The sequence below is a fragment of the Hyposmocoma kahamanoa genome, unplaced genomic scaffold (genome assembly GCF_003589595.1).
Source record: "Hyposmocoma kahamanoa isolate Upper Pololo Valley unplaced genomic scaffold, ASM358959v1 93, whole genome shotgun sequence".
Classification (NCBI taxonomy): domain Eukaryota; kingdom Metazoa; phylum Arthropoda; class Insecta; order Lepidoptera; family Cosmopterigidae; genus Hyposmocoma; species Hyposmocoma kahamanoa.
Genome location: NW_020654810.1, coordinates 15,827,652 through 15,850,392, shown reverse-complemented (window position 1 = coordinate 15,850,392; position 22,741 = coordinate 15,827,652). Strand labels below are relative to the sequence as shown.

Genomic DNA, 22,741 nt, shown 5'->3' with positions numbered 1-22,741 from the left:
TTCTGTTATCTTAGCAACTTTTAATTATTTATTAATGAGCAATGTTATTAACAAATGATAATCAATTCTTATTTTATTAAATGGATTTATTTGATGTATATTTCTCTAGTCTTATTTGTTAACTTTATTTATAGGCATTTTGTTGAGTACTCAGCAACTGAATTAAACATGGTAATAACTTATTGTGGCACTAATTCCATTAGTATTGTGTATTATGTTGTGTGGTAATTTATTTGAACAATATATTATTTACATTTTTAAAAAGTAGGTATTACGAGTATTAGGTACGGTTCTACTTCTTTAAACAATTAAAAGGTCATGTAATCCCTAAGACGTCGGTTCTTTGGTGGTCACACATCTTATTAAAGAACAAATACAGTACATTACAATGCACTTTTATGCTTGCGATTGTGTAAGCAAGGAATATATTATTGTAATACTCTTATAGCATTCAACCAACCTACCAATTGGTTGTATGCTGTGAGTATATAATAAACTATTGACTAAAGTTACTGGCAATGTAATAGTTGTTGTAAGAAATCCTAATTCTGTAGGGCTAGCATGATAAGGCGTGACTTGTGCGAGAACGACATACAGCGCGCGATACTGCTATTCCCGCATAGAAATCACGCGCTCTATGTCGCTCTCGCGCAAGTCGCGCCCTATTGTGTTGGTCTCACTGCTGATTGTAAGTTAGAAAGAATATGTCCAGTTAATTATAATCTGCCATGTAACTAGTGCGTACCTATAGCAATATACTTGGACTTATAATAGTTGTTATATTACTCAAAACAAGCTCAAAGTTATTTGTTACAGTCAAAAAGTAGCATCTATTTTCAAATTTTACCTTTTTTTAGGATACGGGACGAGCAAATTTTGCGCCTGATGATAAGCGACACGCCTCTCCATGAGAGTTTATTTATTTATTTAAACAACACTTGAAAGCGTACAGTATTTAAGTTACCAAAACGCTTATAATCTGATTAAATTAAAAAATAAAATTGAGAAAAATTATATTACATAATTTAATTGAAAAACATTGCGCACAGTATGCTACCCACTCTACAGAACACCAATGCTCGAAAGGTAGTTCACGAACAAAAGTATCCCGCGTCGGATAACATACTGATTGTCAAAGAATATATTTAAATTCTGATGCTGGGTGAGCAAGTCGTTAAGGAGTGTAATTGCGCGCGAAGTAGGTGCGTTGTCAGTGCACCGCGTGCGCGAGGCAGTGCCACTGTTGGCGAAGAGGCGATACGGCCTGCGAGCACGCGCACTCGGGTAACGCAACGGCACGCCGACCAGGCCTAAGTGCGCCAACGCGTCCGAGTTGTGTACCTGATTCGTCAGCAACCAGACATAATGTATCAGCAGCGTTTCCTTTCTTCTTGGTACAAGTGTATCAGCCCCACCATGTCAGTAACAAAGATACGACGACGATAAGGCGGATACAAGAACGGATAATGCCCATAGAGTCGTTTATAAAGATACGTGCGAATTTACGCTGGATTCTTTCCAGCATTATTACATATTTTGCTTCAGAGTGATCCCATATTATAAAATTGTACTCCAGCCAACTGCGAACCAAGGACTTATATAGTGTCACAGCAATTCCAGGATCCTTAAACTGAGAGCCGACTCTCATAATTGACCCTAGTGTTTTACTGGCTCTGCTACAGGTGGAAGTAATATGTCGGAAGTCCAGGTTTGAAATCTATTGTCAATCCAAGACTGTTCATCGTTTGGACTCTCGTCATAGGTGTGCCAGTCAGGTGATAAGTAAAACACCACATGTAAAGCATAACGGCGCTAGAGTTGCACTGCCACTCAAGCGTTTTAAATCACAAAGATACCTACTACTGCGCCCGTCACTCTGAGACATACGTTGACAAGTCCCAAGTTCCTGTAATTTCACCAGCACCCTTACCCTTCAAAACCGAAATGAAGTAATAATGCTCATATTAATGTGCGGCGGCAGAAATAGGTAAGGTGCATAGTATTTCCCTGGGCGAATTTTTTCACAAGGTGCTCTAGTCTAGCTACTTCAATTTTATTAATATTTACTACTTTTCTTTTTTATTTAATATATTGATATAATTAAAATTATAATCTCAGCACAGAGTACTAAAAAACCGACCTCAACGTGGAATTACGTCTATTTGCTAAGTTTTATTGAAATATCCCCTCGTTCGCCACTATACAGGACTTGATACTGGAGATAATAAAAATTGGTGCTCACTACTCAAAGTATATGGAGAAAAAAACGCCTTGAATAGGAAAAATAGCAAAATCAACCATTAAAATAATTGCTCCTTAAGTAAAATTTAGACGCTATTTATAAAAATTAATCTTCATGCGTGAACATCCACCCTTAGAGGTGGATAATTTTCTTCAAAATTAAATAGGACCACTATGGAAGTACCCCCTTTCCAACAAAAAAAGAATCATGAAAATCGGTTCACAAATACCGGAGTTATCGCGTAACATACATACAAAAAAACATACAGTCGAATTGAGAACCTCCTCCTTTTTTAAAGTCGGTTAATTATCTCTTGAAAATTAATAGTGTAAAAATATTGGGCGTACTGTGTCCATAAAAATTCCAAATCGTTGATCTAGATGGCGTTACTAGTAACTAAACCTTTTCGTCTACTTACACACGTATATAGAAAAATATTTTTTCTTAGAGACATGCGCGCAACAATAACGCTTTTTAAGTGTTCTTGCCTGAATTCTAAAAAATCCATCTTCGACACGCTGGTTTCGGTACAATGAGACTTCCTGTACCGTAAAGTAAAGCAATTGATTAAAAACATAGAGCAAATGACATGATACAACGAGGTTTAGCTACGCAGGGACCCTCTAGTGACGTTGATACCATTATAAACGTCACTAGAGGGTGAGCGAGGTACAGGATATACATACTGTTGACAAAGTAAAAATAGTAATTAGGTAAGTAGAACTCTCTGCATTACTTTTGATACATTGCCAGGTTATATTTTACCATTTGCTATGGGTTGTGAGTTTGAAGCGTAGATAATAGTAACGATCATACCTGTTACTATTTTTATGTACTTTACGAGATAAACTCTTTTTTTAGTTTAATAAGCTACTTTAACTATTATGCAGGTTGGTTGATGAGATCTTCCTAAACTATTTTTTTTTAGTCAACCGCACCAATTGCCTGATTTCAAACGAAGGAATTCCCTGTACTATGAGTACCAGAGCAACGGAATTCATTCTAGGGCACTTACCAGAACACCCAGACAAGAACCAATTTAGAAAGTTTCCCAGTTTGGTCCTACTGGAAATCGAACCCGGGACCTCCTCTTCCAATGCCCACTGTATAAACCGTTAACCACTGACGTATTCGTTTACATGATCGTAAAAATCTCAAAAGATTTTCACAACTGAATAAGTCAGTTGATTTTGAATTTCGAATCTAAAGGAGTTATAAAGCGTGTGAAGTATAGACCAAACACGTGTGAAGGTGTGGAATGGGCTCCCTTTCTCGGTCCCTCCTGAAGTGTTTTTTTTTGCGTATGGAGTTCTTTAAAAAGCGAGAAAGCAGCGTTCTCAAAGTCTGGCAACGCATATAATATCTCATTTGGTGAAGGAATGTCCACAGGCAATGATGACCATCCCCCATCAAGTAGCTCATCTGCTCGTATGCTTATCTAAAAAAGTACCATACGATAGGGAAGAGTCTATGCCAATTTAAGAGTCAATACTACCTCAGTTCAAATTCAAATTTTGCTTGGGTCGGCACGGACACTTGGGTGGCTTTATTTCAGAATTATTTTTTTTACAAATGAAGTTAAAACCAGTTGAAAATGTATGTTGTATACGTGTTCTATTTAGTTCAGTTGATATTTAAAAAAACATTGGTATAGTACCTATTGAGTTCTCTTGTAAAATTTCGAGGTAAGTTTATGTTTTTTTTCTATTGTGAAAATTGTTTGGAATAGTGATTTCACACCGCAATCAGTGCATCTATATCCTTGATTTTTCTACATATTTCTGTCCAAAGTGATTGATTCAACACTCACTGTTATGCGGAGTCAACCAAAGCCATTTGAGGTAGTATACTCTCTTAACAGAAGCGATTTGGTCCTAACACTTATAAGTATGTTTTTATGATAGCAAACAACGGCAAGAACAAGTCGTGCGCCTGGCGGTAAGCGACACGGCTACCCATAATAGTTGCAGTGCTACGCAGAGCTTTAAATGAGAAAAGAAAGAAAGAAAATACATTTAACTGTTTACCAAAATGACACCACAAAAACAAAAAAAAAGAACACGGAACAAAATAGAACTAAAACAAAACACGATCAAAGCATTCAACGTAAAACATAAATAAATAATTACGAAACAAAAACACAAACGAAAAATGTATATACAAAAATTTGATAAAATTAAAACCGGAACTATTCACACAAATAATAAAAAGAACACTAAATATTGAGATACTTTGTGTGGTGCCAGCCACGGTAACAAAAGGGTCACAAACTCAGTATTTGCTGGAAAACGCAACGCGTTCCCAGCACTGATTTTCAGTTAGGTTAGGTTAGGTTACCTACCCTAAGTGAGGACACGGAACAGCATGAGCAAGCATACTTAAATATTGTACTTGAATATACCAATAAAACAATTATATTATATGTAGGTATTAAACTATAACAGATGTGTGTGTGGGTGTGGATGTTGTGTATGTTTAAATACTTCCAAATAATGTGTGTATAAGTATGAAAATACATTATAATAATTAATACATATACACTATAACTAATACCCTATACCTACATCAAGCAACTAATATATTATGTAACAAATGTGTATAAAAAGTATCAATAAATAGGTGCTGGAAAAGTTAACAGCATTCCTTTTGATAAATTTGCGCTTAAAAGCATTCCTACTAGAAGAGTCACGAAGGGGAGGGGGTAGGTCATTCCAGCACTTGGATGACGCAAATCTGAAACAAATCGCAAAGATCTGAGGGCACTGATGGCAGTGCTGACCCCCGAGACATAAAGTTGACAAATCCTATTAGCTTGTAATTTCACCCGCACCCGTCAAAACCAGAACACAGTAAATGTGGGCATTGCTGCATGCCGGCAGAAATGGGTATGGTGGCAGTACCTACTTCCCTAGACGAACTCTTTCACAAGGAACGATAAGGCTCTACTGTTACTAAATTCATGTTTTTTTTCAAATTGCTGACTTTTTTGAAAAACAATAAGAGATTCCATTCAAGTAAATGTTCTTACTTTGTTCAAAAACTTTTTTTTTCAACCTCTGTGTGATCAAAATTTTTCCACCTTAGTATTCAAACACATTGAAAGTTGCATAAGAGCGTACATACGATGGCAAACGTATACACAAAGTCTAGGCTAATTTTGTAAAAAATATTCTAATCCACCAAACCAAGAATATCGCGAATGGAAAAGATCAACTGAGTGCAAAATCCTGTTCACGGGAAGTGACTGTAACAATAGCAACCAGAGCGATGAAACTTTCTATGATATATGAATTTTCATATATCACTAGCTCTTTAGACAGGTATCATAACCACACTCGCCTAGAAAAGTTTATACTTATAAATATTTGGAATGGACTTGGATGAAATCGGAAATGACGAAATACTCGGAACCAACAAAATGTTCTGAATTGACGCTATACTCGGGTTTGAAACATTACCCCGAATAGGAAATCTAGGTATTATACCTACCCTAACTCCACTCGTATATGACAACCCACCGAGACGTAGTTTCATGCCTGTAAAATATAATGCACTGAAGACTTGGCCAATGCCTACCTGACTAAGAGTCGTATTCTAGAACTCTATTCAATGCTCAAGTCAGGATTGCACTGGCAACACAAGCACTGGAAATACGACCCTAATGGCAGGGACTTGAGTATGATTTCGAGTGCTTTGAATCATACTCAAGTCCTGACTTGAGCATTGAGTAGAGTTCTAGAATACGACCCTAAAACTACCAGCACTTCGCTGTGTGGTTTTAACTTTGCATTGTCATTAGCGCAAATAATTTTAAAACAACCATCAGAGGAATGCCCCGAGATTATCAAATTGTTAATTTCGAATGACATAAATATTTATTTCGATTTGTTTATAGATACAGATTGCAGGAAATAATAAATATTATTTTTCAATAATACAAAGAAAGACATCGATGAATCCGCATTTAAATCACAAATTAACACAGCCTTTTAAAAAAATGTACCTAATCTTTTGAAAGTATAGACATTTAAATTCTTTTAAAATAGTCAAGAAAAGATTAAACAACTAAAAATAGAAAACTATTTAAAAATAGTACGCGTTCTTTAACAGTTACCTGTACCAAGAGTAGAGTCATGTTTAAAATTGTCGCTGGAGCACATAATGAATAATAGTATGCATGTAGTCTCGACCATGACTAGTCGATATGAGTTTGTATCTACATAACGATATCAGAGAAATTCATTTTATTGAAGTTAAGCACGTACTTATGCGCTTAGATAGTAGGAGATTAACATCTCCAATCTCGAAGTCTAGACTTAATCATTTAATCGAAGATCAGCCAAGCGAAAAATGCAATAAAACTTGCAGCGCCAATTTGAAGCTAGCAAATTATTAAATTGACTATGAAGTGGATTGACTCCTCTGAGATTGTTTGGAAGCTCAACTTGAAATATTTATGAAGCTGAAACGAATTAAATATGAATAGGTCTGGAACAGTATTGGAAATTGTACCAAGTTATACGTGGAGTGAAATTAAAAATGCATTGATCTTCATTGGATGTAATACCTTTTGACGGCCTTTGACGGCCTTTGTTGGCCTAACTGTTTATATTGTGGGCGCTGGATGTGGAGGTCCTGGGTTCGATTCCCGGCAGGACCAAAATTAGGAATTGAACTTTTCTAAATTAATTCTGATCTTAGTCTTCCGAGAAGCGCTGTGTTCAAAAGCCTGTACCCCTTAGGTTTTTCAAATCATATGTGGACAAATTTGCTAATGTTTTAATAGTTACGTTGTTAGTTATAGTTAGTTGTTTAACTGGTAAGGGAAACGTAATCGTAAAGCCTATTATTCTTTTTTTTCTTGTTGGGTCGAAAATCAGGAATGTAATGCCGCGAAAGTCCGCGCCACTCAACCATTTTAAAACACCTCCGATTGAGATGGCCCCACTGTCGCCATACGTGCGAAAATATATTTCCTGCTTCTCGGTTTCAGAATATTAACGTTGCCCAGCTGACCTATACCATGGAACGGATATCGTATTGTTTTTGGGAATTCACACTTTTCAACTTCATTTGCAAACTAAAAAGCATTGAAGTTAGGGATCTATAGTAAACGTTTGTAGGAAATCGAATAAAAAATAACAGACCTGTTTTCTTAACCTAACTTATCAATCTAAAACACATTCCTTACCTACTTTTAAAAAGGAAACTTGATTTAAAGTAATAAAAAGAGGGTGCGATGTGATTTTAAAGCTTCTTACGATATAAAAATCGTTTTTACTTTTCTATTATTGCGGATCCCAGTGATGCGAGCCAGCAAATAACTTTTCTTAGTGAATTACCGGAGGCGGTTGGCGGTTTCCCCTACGAGAGCGTCCCTCCCTTGCTCCCTCTTTGGAGTGGGCCATTCAACGACGGTTCGCGAAGCTCTCAGTCTCACGGTGCTTTGCGTTGCTTCAGTTTGGCGGGTAAAGCGTTGCCTACCAGTCGTGCGTTGGGTGCATTCACAGCTCTACACTTGGCGGGAAACCCACGCGACCGCGAATTTTCATAGCAAACAGCTTTACAATAAACTAAAGTTTTATGTGTAAATCGTGAAAAACATTAAAATGGCATCAATTTGTTTTAAAACTTTGCGATGGCTCATCGTAATTAATATTGTTTTGGTAAGCGTTCTTGTTTATTTTATTTTTCCTTCTTAGATATTTTGATAGCACCAAATAAGGAGTTACTTTTTAAATACCAAAAGTGGGTTAGTACGTACTATACCATAATAACATAGGTAGGTTATAAAAAGGGACCCAAGTAAAGAAAAACATTCCAACGTATGCAATTTCTTATCAATTAACCAATATCTTATTAATTAATACATAATGTAAATATAAACAATTTTTTTGTTCCGTGGCTTACCGCATATCGTGGAAATAACTTGAAAAATGTAATTTGAGATACAACTCACATAAACTTCACTCTCATTTATTCAGGAAGTTCATTGGAGAGGTTTATACAATATGTCGATATTTAGTGAAATCACTAATATCTACGAGTAATTATGCTTAATTACCAACAATAATTATATATTTTACTTACACATTAAAAGGTTAAATTAAATACAATTACATATTCCATGAAGTAATGTGGGCTTCGCTATGATTGCGTGCAGCACAAACAAGTTCTAGTTAAATTTTATGGCTTCTTAAATATTACGAAGCAATGGAGTTTGTGATTTATATTAATAGACGAAGGCATTAACCATGTGTTAACCTGTACAAGGCATGGCGCGAGCGTTTAGAACCATTAACATACGATAAACATCGCGTCCAGTAACTGTAACCATTGCAACATCGGGCACGGGAGACCGAATCGATCTTCGCCCAGAAGCGGAGAGTCCGATTGCCGCAACGATGAACTTGCGGATCGAAATGCCATATACATCGAAGGGCGTTCCCAGATGCATACGCCGATCGAGAACCGCTAGCTTGCCATATCAATTACCCACTAGCGCCGGTCGGGTGCACCCAATTACTAGCTCTGGTTCACATGGTGCCTATTGAAAGCCGTCTCGGCATGCGCGGTCTCGAGATTGCTACTTGATTAAAAACCGATTCTTCACGAGAAGTAGAATTTTGCGTAGCATAATTGGGATAAAGTCCGCTCGTTACATGCAAAATGATAGTCTACTTCAATGATAGAGTCGGCAACATAAAATTGTTTCTAACTAGTATTTGGAGTGAGCGGTATATTTAAAGTAGAACAAAAATGAGTTTTTGAATTTTGCTTAAACATTTAACCTCAATATCGAAACCTAATTGTAACAATCTTACGTAAATGAATTTCTTCTTACAGGAATATCTACATTTAATAAAACAAACTTCTTGATTTCGATTTCGAAACCTAAATCCGTGCATAACATCAAAAGATCTTGACACTTTGACTGTAGTATAATTTTGAATTGATGTTTAATTCAATGAACCAGGTCCAATGTTGCCATACAAACAGTTACCGAGACATATCCATTACGGTCAGTTTGTTCGGTGCCCGCCTGCTGCGATGCACGGAATTTTGATTAAAGTTACATAAGAATGATTGCATTGGAAGAATCCATCTATATAGTCACAGTGGCTGGCGCGTGGGAATAGTCTCTGGTAATTAGGGAATACCGGGAGCAAATACGCTCAATTACCTCGCTTTTCTTTGTTTTTGTTGCATCTCTCATTGCCGATTCAATAAAACCCCCGCTGTTAACATTAAGTGAATCTCTTCCATTCCGAGACGAATCAAGTTCGGAAATTTTACCAGATCATTTGTTCGACGCTTTCAATGTTTCACGAAATGAAATTACTTTTTAATAGCCAAAGTAAACAACCAAACCGTTTTCGTATCTCTTTAATGTTCATTTCTCTAAACATTTCATTTTCTGTTCTATTTTCACACAAAAGATTCTAACTAATGTTTTTTTGAGTGTAAAATTAAAGGTCTGACCACATTTGTGCAAAAGTAGAAAAAAAAAACCACGTGTCAAACCAAGACTGATATTATATGAGCTTATTTTATGCAATATAGGTGGCAGACGAGAAAACGAGGCTCTCCATGAGAGGTGGTAACCGTGAAATATTTATTTTATTCATTTAGTTTATCTAAACAGGAAATGCTTTCAGAAAACAATATTTGCTCTTTTAAACAGTATCCTTGTTATCTTGGTAGTTAATGGAGAAGCAGAAATTTATCGGGACAGGTGTTAATTTGCAGAAGTGCTGGCAATTAATGAAGAAACAAAAGTCCACTATGTTCCACTTTCACAAATATACAAATTATAGACACGAGTCATTCACTTTACGAAGTGGAGCAAATTTTATAGTCTTTTATCGCAATTAACAAATCTATACTTGCAGATTAGTTGCGCGTTAACAAGAAATGAATACAACTGACGCGCATTTTTTCTTTTTTATGTACCATACCATTAAAGTGACGGGACGAACAAATGTGCGCCTGCTCGTAAGCGACACGCTTGTTCATAGTACCTACAGTGTCATTCAGGGCTTTAGATCGTAAAGATCTGAGGGGCACTGCCATTGCGCGCGTCGCCCTAACACATGTCCCATGTGTTTAATTTCACCAGTACCCTTCAAAACCGTAATGCTCGCATTACTGCTTGGCGGCAGAAATAGGTAAAGTGGCAGTACTTCCCTGGATGAGCTCTTTCACAAGGAGCTCTACTGCTTCTTTCTTTATTGTTAGACCCACTCAATAAAATATATCTTTGGGCTAATTTCAAAGAATTTAAATATGTTTAACAAGTCTCTTTTTAACCTTGTTTAATAACTGATGCGTGACATACCATATTAGATAGATAAATCATTGCGAATCACGCGCATCGTTGCCTCTATGAACATAGTGAGAAAGTGATTAGCAAAAAACGGCAAAAACCATATAATGTCATGTGTGCTTGCCGCTGCTCGATGTCAACGACCTAATCCAATTAAAGTTACATAATAGCACACTTTTTTCACAAATTAGATTGCTTTTTTCCTGAACGTTATCCAATTTAAGATACAACTGATAGTGTCAGAGAGTTATAAAGAGTTTACGAAGTAACGTAGAGCCCGTTGTCCCTAAGTACCTAGTTAGAAATGTCAACAAAAAACCATCTTAAGATGAGTTTGTTGATCTTTCACATAATCTTGTGCATCCACACCCTAGTCCCTGCTTTTTTATTGTACTTTACATCGGCAGTAAATATTTATCATAGAACATTATTGACAGTGTGCCGGTGTGTAGATATTAAAAGCAAAGACACATAATATAATAGGAGTTCAATAGCAACTTCTAAAACGATCTTAGATTACAGTGATTAGTAATTAACATTGCATTACCTCATCGTTTGTGAAAAATATCATTGTTTACCTTCATTGTGAGATGGGCAAGTTTTTCTTGCACAAAATCTACAAGAAGACAAATACAGACTTCATCTAATCGACAATAAGAAGTTAATTATCCGTTAATCATTATTTTGTGATGTAAAAGATTACACTTACTTTATTATAACGCAATAAATCGCGCAATAGGATATGTTCGAGTAAAGATGCCACATGCCGAGCGAGTTGTGGGCCAAAATTTGGACTCCTTTTTCAAGGACTGACCAGATGTTTCCTAAAACTGGGCTCAATCGAAAAAGAAGGGGGCCTTTGCCCGGCTGTGAGACTTTTACGTTTAATCAATAATAGTTTTTGTACTCAGAAAATGACAACGCAAAGCTTACATATTGTTAATAGTATAATAAGGCTTTTAATGAGCGTATAGTGCATAAATATCTAACCAATTTATCAAAGCTGTTTGTAATAAGATTTTATAGGTAACTGGGTATGTTTTGTTCAATTCAGGTTACTTAGTTCCGGTCTTTGTGTGGTCAATTAAAGTTGTTAATAAATAGTGACGATACTTTTCTTCCTGGTAATTATTTTTGTCCTATTAAACATCTTAGATGTGCACCTAGACTTTGAATATGTTTTTACATTTACCAATATTAATGTGTACATTGATGTTTGTTTGTTTGCAATTTTTTCAAAATTGATAAATTTTATGTTGTACAAATGATGTTTTAAAACATTGAATGTTCACAAACGATTAGCCTTTATGATAATACATAACTCAGCAAATTATGCCGACGAGTTTCAAATGACATACGGATGTTATGAATGTAGTTAGAATGGAACCTATATACAACACAAGGAAATATAAATGTTCTATAACGGTTGCAGAATCGCTTGTAAATTAAAGAAGCGGAAACAATAATCTTTATTGCCCACTGAAAGAAATGTTTATTAAACTACAAAACGAAAGTACAAGTACCTACATTTAGTGTATTATATTCTCAAGGCATATGTTTTGCGGTCAAAATCAATTCCTCAACGCGTTGATTGCCTGCTAAAACCATTTTCGTAGTCAGTACATTATGGTCAATAGGTCCATAGTCCCGTTGGCACGTGGTATATTATACCGTCGAAATTGGGAAATTGTTTCCGTGGTGATAAATTATTTTTGGTGATTCATCGAATGTAATATTGGGCAAGTTAGACAGAATCGAAGAAAGTTCAGGTCGTTTAGTTGTGGAGACTAATATTGCCCATGTAACGTGCGGTAAATTGAAACAAACCGGTTAAACCGTTCGTTACACATTAACATGGTTATGTTCAAATGTTAATATATGAAATTACGGCAATGATTACTGCTATTAACGGTTATCAAAGTTCAGACTCATTGTGTAGTCTTTTGTTTATTTTCCAAATTAACAGAATTTATTAAATCAAGCCTATTATTGTCCAAATTGTTGTTTGTCTTCATATAAATATGACAAAAGATTGCTAATCATCCAGAGGAAATGAAAAAGAAACCTGCACGTCAGAGAAAGTTGATAAAAACTTTTCGATTGTGAAGTTGCCTTCTCGCATTGCGCCTGCGTGATGCACTATCACGACAAACCAAGAAAATAAAAGTCATTTACTTGGACACGCGCCTAAGCACGATCTTCGAATCGTCAACTTATTATGATAGAGACGTAAATCGTATTAGTTGAACTCAAAAATATGGGGAAATGGACAGTTGTCGCCATGATGGAGAGGTCACGTATGTCGCTTGGCAAGAGACGGGAAAATATAATGTATAATATCGTCTGCTTAAAGGTATAACCACTTAAGTGACATTCCACAAATCCACAAAAAATCCCCAAATTATGTTGTACCTGTTGTATGAAAATCCCCATCTTTCGGAAAATAAAACTTATTGAGTTTATAGCTTTTTTGTTATTGAGTTTCACCCGCAGAAAGATAGTGATTTCCTTACAATAGCTACATAAAGATTTTTGTAGAAAATGTCACTTATGTGGTTTTACCTTTAAACAGGCGATATACAGGATTATTTTTAAAATATTAACAACCTCCCAGGACTTCATTACTAACATCACAAACAACAACTTTTGTTCCATGAGTTTTTAGAAAACATAATAAATTTATCAAAAATAAACGTTTACCTTTTTGTTGTTACTATTTGACACTTTTTAGATTTGTATTTGGTAGAATAATTTCAAACATGCAAGCGTGCTTCACGACGACTCCCACCCCCGTCCTGCAAAGAGTTATTGCCGTTTAGAGCGATCTATTTAAATCTATTTATTTTTGTATGAAAGTAAAATCTGATGAATTAATAAAAGTCGTGTAACAAAAGTTGTTGTCTATGATGTTAGTAATAATCGTCCAGAGACTATGTTGGTATTTTAAAAATAACCCTGTATAGAGAGTCCGTCAAACTCCTGAAGAAACATCGCTAGAGTAGGTGGCGTGAACTATCAAACTTTTGTTATATTAGTAGCAGTAGAACTCCTTGTCAAAGAGTTCGTCTATGGAAGTAATGCCACCTTATTCTACCGCCAAGCAGCAATGTCACCATTGCTGTGTTTCGGTTTTGAAGGGTAAGGGTGCTGGTAAAAATACAGGCACATGGGACTTATCAACTTATGCCTCAGGCAATCACAAAGATCTCAGGCGCAGAAGTAGTGCGACTGAGATCTTTGTGATTTAAAGAGCTGAGTGGCACTGCAACTGTTATAAACAGGCGTGTAGCTTACCATTAGGCGCACGACTTGTTCGTCCCGTCACTTACTATTATAAACATATATATGTATATATATATAAATACCAAGGTAGGAAAAAATCGCACACTTGATTTTTTTTGTTTTCTTAAAGTTGTTATTTGGCAGATGTGGCCTTATTACACTCAGGGTCCGAAATGTACCATAGATCTGGGAATCTAATCATAATCTATAAGAATCTAAATATATATTAGAATCTAACATGTTCATATTGCGTCCTGCATCAACTGGTTGAGAATGCATAACTAACAAGCCTGTCCAGGCATGGTCGCGGTACCGTTGCGTGCCGTCAATGGTGGGTCGCCGTGCCTACGACCTGCGTGCCCTATCGATCCATATAAGTGCATTACACTATCACCAAACATTCTCATTTCATTGGGATGTTTAAAACAAGCCCTTGTAATGTGGACTGTGTCAATATTGGAAATGAAACAATTTTTTCGGATCTAATTCGCATATATTTGTTTTTTCAAACAAACCAACGTATCGGGCTATTTACAGGTCCCATGGTCACGGCTGACATCAAACAAACGTTGATTTGTTTGAAAAAACTTATATACACGAAAACATATACATAAAAACATGTATATGTATATGCGATTCAGATCCGAAAAAGAAGTTTCATTTCTTATGTCTAACAATCGCGAAAACCTAAGAACTGTGTCAAGTTGTCATTTTTTTATGTAGAAGATGTGACAGATTACATAAATACAGCATGTCATATCGAAATAACTTGACCCGTATGAAAAGCAGAAAAAAGAATTGCTTAAAAAAAACGTAGAATAGAAAATAATTTAGCCAAACGTCTATGTACACTAGTTTTACGATACAGGACTAACTTTTGATATTGTAATATTGTGCCAGATAACCACACCAATTTCCTGGTCTCAAACAAGGGAATTCCCTGTACTATGCGTACCAGAGCAACGGTATTCACTCTGGGGCACATCCCAGAACACCCAGACCAGAACCACTTTAGAAAACTTAACTTCCCAAATCGGTCCTACTGGGTATCGCACCTGAGGCCCGCACCGAGGTCGTCTACTTATCCCATACTATTACTTGTCAGGTTTTTGCGGTTGCTACACATTTGAAATTACACTATTTTTTCAGATCTAGATTACGTATGGTGATGGCACCAATGATCGTCATTTTAAGGGAAGTGTGTCTTTAAATTTGAAATATGTTTTTTGTTTTCAAACATATATCAATAGTGATTAGTTTACTTAAGAAATATAATCCTCAAAAAAGTTTATCCTATAGTACATTTCATAATAAAGCTATTATAATTATTACTAAAAAACAACCTAAACTAAAATTTCTCTAAATCTCCCGTAATGAACACCAAAAATCCACTTATCAACTAACCAGTAATTGACACTCACCAATAATGAACACCCAATTGACACTTACCAGTAAGAAACGTGTTATGATAGAAAATGTCCTAAATTTTATTAGAAATGATTTTTTTTTAATCTCAAACAGTGTTGCTTGTCCGTCACTGACGCCACCACCTTATTTATATTTGTTTTTTTTTCAATCAAACCAACGTTTTGAGCTCTTTACAAGTTGCATGGTGATACCTGTTTGCTATTTCATTTCCTATATTTACAGACTTATGGTGACATGATGTTTACAATCAATCTCTTCCGATTCATTGTAGACTTAACAATAAAAAATCCTAGCAGAGTTTGAACTATTGATAGTACCAAAATATTATAATAATGGTATACTGTTCGGTACAAACGATTGGATAAAAGATGTTATGAACGGCTGTCATTTGTTTTTATCAAGTATTTAGTAAATAAGTGCAAATAATGCAGTCATCGTAGGAGTAGAATTCTAGTTACGGAATTTTTATACTGCACGAAATAACAATTATATAACATCAGTTATCGTGTACAATTATAAAACATGCGTATTCATCTTTAAGAGGTTGTAAAGGTATATTTTCTTACCTACACTGTATATTAATAAAAATAACACATACAATGTGTATAACATTTAAAAAATACGTTATACATATATTTTGGGACAAATTTTCAAAATGAGAAAAAAATCATGGACAAGTAATTCTCAAAGTCTATTGTCATATTGTTTTATTTTTTTATCTATGATACCTCGCAACGGGACAAACTAGGCGAACGCCTGGTGGTAAGTGACACGCTTATCCATAACAGTTCTAGTGCCACTCAGATCGTTAAACCACAAAGTTCTCAGGGGCACTGCCACTGCCCTTCACCCTGAGACATAAGTTGACAACCACGTCTGTAATTACACCTGGACCCTTACACTTGAAAACCGAAACACTCTAATGCTTACATTATACACATGCTTAGCGGCAGAAACAAGTAAGGTGGCAGTATTTCCCTTGGACGATACAAGGAGATCGCAGTCGAGCTCCTCTTAAAAATATTAAATTGTATTAGGTCATTCCGAGTGTATAGTAGATAGAAAACAAGAAAACTAAGAACGAATCGTAATATAATTTATTATACCAAATAAACAAAAAGAAATATTATTAAAATTATATAAAAAGCGAGCAAAATGTGGACTCTTCTCTAAAAGAGATCTCTTCCAGCCATCCCAAGGCAGTGAGGGCAGAAGTAATAAGCCGTCAATAGCGTGAAAGATAGAAAGAGGGAAAAATCAAACTCTCAAACACTTATAAAGAGGGATTATTCAGGATGGCAAGAATTTCCATATATTTTAAATTTCTTATCAAGGATGTTAATTTGTATGCTTTACTTTAAGAATAGGTAAAAACCAGTGTGTGAATATGAAGGAAATTTGATGTGAAATAGTCCTGCAAATATATATATATATATATACAATACAATGCGTTTTTTTGCATTTCAGTTACTTTGTTTTTTAAGATACGAGTTTGAGAAAGTAAGGCGACGATATTATGAATTAACAGCTAAATTCAATAAGCACCGATACTTACATAAATATTATAAATACATACAACATATAAAATACTGTACATAAATATAGGCTTATAACATAATATAATATTTTAAATAAAAAAAAAATATATGCATAAAATAATATTTTAAAATTTACGACCTTTAATTATTTTCCTTAGACTATGATTTTCCATCGTCTGAGCTATTTGCATATGAATTCTTAATTTAACCTTTTTATGATATATTGTGTTATTCTCTCGTTGTTTTGGGTAACAGTCGTATCTCTACTTTTATAAATGACTAACATTGAGTAATAAACTCTTAAGTATATTTTGTCTGCTTTTCTCTCATCGTTAGCACCTGATCCACATTCGTACACTCAAGCACCTAGTTCTCATGTCAGACAAATTATTAAGTCGATCGTTATATTATGTTTTTGTTGCGAAGCCCGATATACCTAAATATGGAACTTAAAGTATGTTAATGTTTGCGATTATAAGTGCTTCATTGTGCAAATTGTTCGTGCGATTGTATGTAAGGCAACGCCAAATTTGTATTTGTAATATATGTATATTGTTGTGGGTGTAACAAAAATGTCCGTTCATATTTCAACTAGCAATCGTAATCATGTTAACCTATAATTTAAAACTGCTAGTGAAACTACTGGCACAGGGGACTTGTCAATTTATGTCTCAAGGTGAAGGCGGGCGCAACGACATTGCCCCTTAAACTTTTGCGATTTATAGCTCTGAGGTGCACTGCAAGTGCTACGGATGTGCGTGTCGCTTACCACCAGGCGTACGACTCATTCGTCCCGTCACTTGGTATTATAAAAAAAGAAAGAAATCGTACGCGATCCATCGAAATGTTGTATATAGATATCTGTCCAGAGCAAAAGACAAAAGAGTAGTTATTCGTTCGTAGAGAGAGAAGCCTTGGTGGAGCGGACGAACTTGACCTTAAGTCTGGTCTCAGTGGAGAGATCACAATCTGGTCAATTTCAACGTCAACAAAGCGCAGGCCTGAGTATTTTCCGCTAAAAGGAGTCAATTTGATCTGATTCCCACTTTTCGGGGTATGTCATGTTCCTGTTACCGACAGCCCGGAGTTCCTTGGCATAACATTGGGCGCAGACCTAAACTTAGGCACTAATATCGCATCTAAAGCACAAATTGCAGTCAAAGAACTAGGTATCCTTAACAGGGTTAAGCGACATTTCAGGCCTGGACAGCTCTTTACTCTGTACAAAGCACAAGTTGATCGTGCATGGAGTATTGTAGTCACCTATGGAATGGCTCAGCGAAGTATCACTTGAGGCTCTTGATTCGGTAGAACGCAAAGCCTTATTGGCGACGGTAAGTTCGAATCTAAACTTCATAGTTCTTCAGAGCACATTCAACCCGCGTATCTTTAAGGGCGACCCTCCTTCCATCGTAGATCCTATCTTGCTCCAGCTTAGGTAGTGGTCAAGAGGAAGTCCATTTAATTTAAAAAAAATAAGAATTATTGTTTCTGCTAAACTTCGTCGCCAGATGAAGCCGGTTACCTGCAGAAATATGTACGTGGTCAATTTTTATTCCACCTTGTATCTTAAAATATATAATTCGGTACTAAAATGCTGTAATCAAAATGTATTAAGCTTAGCATTTCGTTTGCCATTGTTGTTGAAATATAACTGATATGTATGCGCTTTGCGGTTGCTTGGTTAAATGGTCGTATAAAACACGTTATGAGCAGAGCGGACAATGATTTCTGTTAGTTCTAACGGTACTTAATTTATAGTTTTTCATTGTAATAGAAAATCCTTTAATATTATGTTATATCTACACGAGAAAATATGTTCGGTCAGGGAATTATGCCGACAAGCGGAGAGCTGTCTTCAGCATCTAGATTATCTTCTCACGAGCGGCGGTCAATCGTTTAATTCAATTAAGTGGGTATTACCACCGACAAGCTAGACAAGCAAAAACTTGCCCCAGCTGACCCGATCCGCGGGCCATATCCGTCAGATCGTGGTCTACTTACCACTATCACATCACTCTAACTGATCAGGATATTTTTAATTAACACACATATCAAACAAAAGATTTAGACAGCAGCGCGAAAACAGTTACAGTTAGGCGTATAACACACTAGCATGGTATGCCGCTTGGCTGAGTTACGAGTATATTTCTATGGCACCGCGCTGCCGTGCAAACCGCGGCGGCCCCGGCGCTGCCTCATTGCGCGACATTGCAATGCTTGTGTTCGATACAACCTCGTAGAAAATAAATCCGCGGCGAATGCTACGGCGGTTCCCGCGGCGATGCACCGCGCCCGCGTGTTATACGCCTTACTCAGGATTTCTATTAAACCGTTATTGTTATACATAAAAGAGATTTCTCGTGACTTCAGGGAAAACACGGAATGACATGCCTAAACAAAATTTTAACTTGGCTTATCACGATCATCATAAAATAAAAGTGTTATGAATGCGCTGTGAGGCTTCGTGATATACTTTTAAAATGAACTTTTTACCTGTATTCGCTTTTACCGAGCAATGCAAAGGGTTTTATTGAAAAGGAGATGAGATTGCTTTACATAAATTCTGGAATTAATATTTTCATTAGATACTTACTCTTTTAAAAGCACTGTTATTTACTTACGGTATTTTAAATGAGAGTAAAACAAAAATGAATGAATCACAAACAAAAGTGTTTGCTTATAGATACATGTATCTATCAAATAGTGCATGTCACAATTCAAAATTGTTTCGCATTTCCAGAAATCAATGTTGTTTGTAATACGCGGTGGGCAATACCCCTCGTGAGGGTGGCAGCCACCCCCGCTCTATAAATCACTGTCCGAATTACATCGTTTCTATAATATTTGTAATCCGACTGTAGGACGTGGCCGCAACACAATTGAAGCACCCCTAGCAAGGAGCAGAAATTAATTCAAACATATAAATTTGTCATCGCTGATTTACCAAACAGCTTAGTTGACATAGCGTCTGCCACGGTTTGCTGGAAAACGTTGGTTCGAATCCAGCCGGATCGAAGGAATTTTTTGTTAATGTTCGATCTTTGTATTAATAATTACCAAACAGGTCTCGACGTAGATATTTCGATCAACTGTGACGTTTGCAATTTTTATAAATGAATCAAACATGCAACATCAATTAACTTTAACTGATGACAAATTTATAAAGAGTGTCGAATAAGTGAAGCATGTGACATGTAAATTACATATTTTCTCCGATTTTCGTTAGCAATGCAGTTGTAGAAATGCCTGTCGATCATAATAATTATTGGCGCTATCAACATTATTTATTGACTTAGCAGAGGTCCGTAGCAGAGAGGTATTAGCGTTAATACCCAATTAAAGACTCGACGTCAGATCGATGCATTCGGAGAAAAAAGATTAGGTTTAACGCTTCGACAGGGGTTAGAGCCTATTGGAATGTTTCCCGTTTAGAAAATACTGTACTTTACTCTGAAACGTGATGCAATAAATAAATAATAAATAAATAAATCCGAAAAAATAGTTTCATTTCCTATAAGTACAAATTCATTTTTAGCTGATCATATGTATCGATTTTGAATAAAAATATATGTTTACATAGTAATATTACAAAATATGACCCATACAAGGTACGCGGTCAAACAAAACGTTTGTTTCGCGAATTTTTCATACTTATTATATAATTTTTTTATTAATGCGGTTCGTTACGAGTAAAATCATCAGCTAAAATATGGTCGAACATTTGTGTTGCACTTTGTGTACCTGCATATTATATTTGCTTTTAAATTAGGTAATCTGTACCTTATTTACTTTCTGAAGTGCAGGTCTTTAGAAAGTAAAGAAGCGAGGTATCGCTTTTAAATGTGATTTTTCGCATCCAAAATAAAAAAAACACTGACTGTAAAAACTTTAAATCTATATTTGTTAATCACACCACTGTAAAGTGCTCGAACAATTTACATTTTTACAGGTATTAGCTAATTGACAAAATGTACGATTAGTGCTCTCAAAGTTATTATTACCATTGAAGAGAAGTGTAAAACCTTTCATCAATTTATTTTCTCAATGTAATTGTGCGCTAAAGGACAAGTGAAAGGAGACACTTGGTTAAAACAAATTAATCGTAGCTAATTAAACAAACAAGTTAAAAGTAAATTAAGGAAACAGGAAGTGAAAGTTCAATATGAATCTTCAAGAAAGTTGTTTACCCAAGGTTTTCATTGCGTATGTTTTTCAATAAGTCGGTCGGGGGCGGTCTAGACGGGAGGGTGCGTGCCCTCAGGAGATATCAATATTACAAAGCAATAAAATCGTACTGGATGTAGCTTTTCCTATATATAATAACGTTGACGTTGCATATTGTGTTGGATAATATTGTGCTTCCTTCTAAGGGGTAACTTTGCGATCTTCTTTAACCGCTTACTTAACGTATGGGAGTTCTTAGGTTTACGCGATTGCTGCACAATGGCATTGATGTTACTTTTTCAATTAGTCGTGATCATGGTACTAGTAAAAATACCGAAAAGTTATTAACAAAAAAATAACAAATATATCTACGCGATTTAGAAAGACACGAAAAAATTGTTTCAATTCCTTTTGCTTAATAGCAGGATTTGAAGTGATAATTAGCATTGACAATTATAATTACGATTACGAATTATCGTGATAAATATACCTTGATAATTAATTGATTTTGATATTTATAAAATTAATTGGAACATCAAAATGCTACCCCCAGCAATGTCGTGTCATGTGTTTGTATCAGAGACGTATACACAAGTGTCAAATGACAATCTCAGTATACTAAAAAAACCGTCCTCAAAAGTTTGTAGAATTATATCTATTTGCCAAGTTTTATTGAAATCGGTTATCGGAAAGTGCGCGAAACCGGTTTCATCCCCTCATGCCTCCCTTAGAGGCGGAATATTTTCTTAAAATTTAAATAGGGCCACTAGTGAGGTACCCTCTTTCCAAAAGAACCATTAAAATCCGATCACAAATCGTAGTCATTATCAATACATACAAAAAAAAATTACAGTCGGTTAGCGAAGTCGGTTAAAAACAAGCCACAACCAAACCGAAAACTTTTCTTCGTGTTAATTTAGTTTTCTCATTGTTTGTAATTTTGATAATTTCGAACCCTCCCTGCATATTCACATGTTAAAACTTACTTAGGTACGTCTATGAAAATAGACGTACCTAAGTAAGCATACCTAAATAAGCATACTAGTGAAATACAAATATCATACCATAAACAAGTTCAAATTCTTAACTACCATATGTAAAAACGCTGATGTTTTGTGTTACCATTGTAACTGAACTGGCAAAATCATTTTATTCATAATAAATACTAACATCATGGCGTTTTTGACTAAGCTCAAGCACGATCTCACAATTTCACCGCTCAGTGTTAAAATAAATCGTCCATAAGCACTGATACGGCGAAAGTGGAGGCAATTTTTCGGTACAAACTGCGGGCTATATTTCCAATGTGCTCGGTCGTGCGCTAGCGCCGCTGATAATGCGAGAGAAATGTAAACTACCTAGACTTTACTACGGTCCAATAAGTCAATGAAAACTTAGAGTAATATCCGATGACAGTTTTTATTAGTTGACTTCATGAATTAAGCCTCTGAACATTACATGACAGGTTTCGGCAATCTGTGCCGGATCAAGTTTTTTTCATTACACCAAGTGTCGTGACAAACAAGTTGTGCACCTCTTGGTAAGCGACACGCCTGTCCATAACAGTTGCAGTGCCACTCAGCGCTTTAAATCGCTAAGACCTTGTCCGACCAGATCGAAGGATTTTTTTCTGAGTGTTCGATCTTTGTATTAATAATTATAACAAACTAGTGGAGTAGTTTCACAAAAAATGGTTGAATATCAATTCAATAAAAATTTAATTAATACAGTGAATAGCGACATCTCTCGCCAGGACTG

General features: G+C 35.8%; 1 protein-coding gene across 2 annotated transcripts in view; it reads left to right on the top strand.

Moving 5' to 3' along the window:
- The first annotated feature begins 7,744 nt into the window (after window positions 1-7,744).
- Window positions 7,745-22,741, top strand: part of LOC113237501 (low-density lipoprotein receptor-related protein 2-like) — a 78,996-nt gene continuing 63,999 nt past the window's right edge. For both annotated transcript variants that reach the window (XM_026473999.1, XM_026473998.1), the window contains exon 1: window positions 7,745-7,908. In XM_026473999.1, coding sequence (XP_026329784.1) covers window positions 7,852-7,908 — 57 coding nt within the window. In that variant the 5' untranslated portion in view covers window positions 7,745-7,851. The remainder of the gene's footprint in view (window positions 7,909-22,741) is intronic.